The 3,503-nt window shown below is 33.8% G+C and overlaps 1 protein-coding gene across 1 annotated transcript; it reads right to left on the bottom strand.

The window, feature by feature from the left end:
* Positions 1-2,284: 2,284 nt before the first annotated feature.
* On the bottom strand, positions 2,285-3,217 carry LOC129543414 (olfactory receptor 2G3-like). The gene has a single exon (XM_055406515.2). The coding sequence runs from the start codon at positions 3,215-3,217 to the stop codon at positions 2,285-2,287; it is 933 nt and encodes a 310-aa protein (XP_055262490.2).
* Positions 3,218-3,503: the final 286 nt, after the last annotated feature.

The raw sequence follows: 3,503 nt of genomic DNA, 5'->3' as shown, positions 1-3,503 counted from the left end.
CCAGTTATCCATTCAATCCTGGCTGTGAATTTGCCTATTTCCTTTCTTACATGTTAGGTTTTGCCTTATATTTTGAAGTTGTTTGATAGAAAGCATTTTAATTAAAGATTATTAATGCTTTCAAGTTAATGAAATAGTTTACATTATGCAGTGTCTCCCCTTATTCCTGATAATAGTTCTTCCCTTAAAGGCTACCCTGTTTGATACTAGTAAGATCATGCCAGTCTTCTTTGTCGGCTGGTATTCACGTGGTATGTCTTTTCTGTATTCTTTACAGTGCATCTTCTTACAGACTTGTCTTATTTTTAAATTACTCTACTACATACAAAAAGAATTTATGGAAAGTATTACTGTTCTATCCTAGTGTGGGCATAAGGATATCATTTTCAATAGCTTTAAAAATTTTATTGTATACTTAAAACTATAAGATTTTAAATGATTTGAGTAATCTTATTGCTTAGTAAGCATTTACCTGTCCTAATCAATCAGTGAAGTAGTTTGATTTTAATATAACCAAATTTAATTATTAACGTCAATGAAATTTTATCTTATGAACAGATATAGAAAGTTTACTTAGACACCACTTGTTAAACTTATCAATGCCTCCTAAGTAGATCATTTATTTTCTTCTCCAATATAGTTGCTTTCCTTTACTAATTTATTCAACTTAATATATCTAGATAGAATTATTTATCTTTGTTGAAATGATTCCTAGGATTTAATCTCTATTAAAAGAATTAATTTTTTGGCAGCAGCACACAGCATCTGGGAAATTAGTTCCCCAACCAGGGATCAAACCATGCCTTCTGCTTTGGAAGCACACAGTCTTAACCACTGGACCACCAGGGAAATTCCTATTTAAGAAAAAAGCGCACTACATTTATAAAACCATAGCATGTTGCAAGTATATCTAAGCAGGCTCTACAATTAAAGCCAATAAACTATTGATAATATTTTATAAACAAATATGTGGATATGTGTAAAATAAGGTCAATATTTTTACACTGAAAATACTACCAAGATTTTAAAGTATGTTATTAGAATAGATAAAACTTTATATTCAATATGAAGAGAATTATTTTATAAAGTTATGACATCTATAAAAGTGAATAACATATAGGTGGCAAAGACATTTTTTGGTAAGAAATAAATATATTGTGACAAATATAAATATTCAGATTAAATGACAGTACTTAAATTTCTAACGCATATTTTCTTAGATTCCAGATAAAGAGTTAAAGAATTGATCAAAAGAAATTGAGAGCCATTATGTGAGAACAAGAGATGTATAAATGAGAAATAGTCTCACGGCTCATATCTCTTGGAAGCTTTCTCTGTGGGTGGGAGAGATCAGAGATCCCTAGGTGTACTTAGCTCCAGATGCCACTAGTAAAGGAACGAGAATCAATAACCCCCGCAAAAGAAAAACTGGTAGGTTATTGTAGGTTTTCTAGTGGACCTTTATGCTTGTATGCAAACAACGACAGAACAGTTACGGCCTGTGGAAATATTGAATGAGAGATCTGGAGAACAATAGAAAGTTCTCAAGAAAGTTCAGTCTCTATGAGGCAGGTGATTTCTTCTGTGATGAGAAAATAGATCTGTCATGAACATATCCACCCTGCCATTACTTAATCACTAGAACAATAACTCCAGGATTTGTAAAATTATAATACGTATACATATTTATGTATTTATATGTATTTATACATATAAATATTTATGTATTTATATGTATAAATATTGTATGTATTTATATGTATTTGTATGTATTTATATGTATTTATTGTATGTATTTATATGTATTGTATGTATTTATATGTATTGTATGTATGTATTTATATGTATATGTATTGTATGTATTTATATGTATTGTATGTATTATATGTATTGTATGTATTATATGTATTGTATGTATTTATATGTATTGTATGTATTTATATGTGTTTATTTCTATTATATGTATTTATTGTATGTATTTATATGTATTGTATGTATTTATATGTATAAATATTTATGTATTTATATATATAAATATTTATGCATTTATTCATAGAATCTTTAGAAAACAGCCAAAAGAAAAAAGAGACATAACATTTCTGGAAAGGAATATGAGAAGGATTTACAGTAGGCAGCTTCAGGATGTCATTGAAAGAAAATTCCATACCATTTTATTCAGGAGATTTAGCTGTGATCTTTACAAACAAAAGGAAAAACCAAAATTAGATGATGCTAAAAGTCCTTAATATCTGAGGGATTGTATGTAGATATTTCACATTTCTCCTTAACTTGGGTCTCTTCCCAGCAACCTTCTTAGCGCCCACTTAGCTTCTTTGTTTCTCAAGGTGTAGATCAAAGGATTAAGTGAGGGTGTCACTACAGTGTAGAAGAGGGTGAGGAATTTACTGTAATTCTGTGTGTATTTGCTCTTGGGTTGAATGTAAATGGAAGTTAGAGTCCCGAAAAACAAAACCACAACAATTAGGTGGGACCCACAAGTCCCAAATGCTTTCTTCCTGCCTTCAACAGATTTTATCCTCAGCACACTCCTAACAATGCAGCCATAGGAGACCAGAATAAGCCCCAGAGGTATCACCACATAGAGGACACAAGCTATGGAGAGCTCATTTTCCAGGAAGGTTGTGTTCACACAGGCAATCTTAATCAGCGCAGGCTCCTCGCACATGAAATCATCCACCATGTGATGGCTGCAGAGAGGCAACTGGAAAACAAGGATGGTCTGAACCGTGGACCCCACAAAGCCACTGATCCAGGCCAGAGCTGCTAGTTGCTGGAGAAGCTTTGGGTGCATGATCACTCCATAGTGGAGGGGTCGACAGATAGCGTTGAAGCGGTCATAGGCCATAACAGTCAGCAGGACACACTCCGTGGACCCCAGCCCCAAAGCAACATATAGCTGGATCACACAACCAGTGTAGCTAATGGTCTTGTCAGGCCCCTTGAGATTCCAAAGCATTTGTGGGACAATACTGGTGGTGAAACAGAGGTCCAGGATGGAGAGATTGGAGAGGAAGAAATACATGGGTGTGTGGAGTTTGGGGTTAAAGTACGAGACCAGTATGATCGCTGTGTTCCCTATCAGTGTCAGAATGTATATGATAGAGACGACAGGAAGGAGAACCATCTCCAGGTGGGGCTGGTCAGAAAAGCCCAGTAAGATGAAACCTGCCGGAGGGCTAGCATTTGTTCCTTTCATTGCTTAATTGTGAGTCACCATTCTTGGTCATTTCTATCTTCTTCCTGTGGGAAGAAAATCAGATATTAAAGTCAGTGGAAAAATAACTGAGTAAAATGAACATTTTGACACTGATTTTTATATAGAGAAATAACAGGCAAAATAAAATTGTGCAAAATAAAAAATGTAACGTGTTGACTTGTTATACAGAAACAAATATACAATGTCAGGAAAACACCCCGTGCTTAAAAAATATATAAATATAGAATAGAATTAGAACACATACAAAAGCAGGTTTGGGAAGTAT

Source organism: Moschus berezovskii, chromosome 23, assembly GCF_049115385.1.
Source record: "Moschus berezovskii isolate FMDL1 chromosome 23, NW_MosBer_1.0, whole genome shotgun sequence".
Classification (NCBI taxonomy): domain Eukaryota; kingdom Metazoa; phylum Chordata; class Mammalia; order Artiodactyla; family Moschidae; genus Moschus; species Moschus berezovskii.
Note: the sequence above shows the minus strand (reverse complement) of the source record. Positions and strands in the feature narration are given on the sequence as shown.

Bases quoted from the DNA above. Each gene is read 5' to 3' on its own strand.
- LOC129543414 (XM_055406515.2), bottom strand. From the start codon at position 3,217: ATGAAAGGAACAAATGCTAGCCCTCCGGCAGGTTTCATCTTACTGGGC.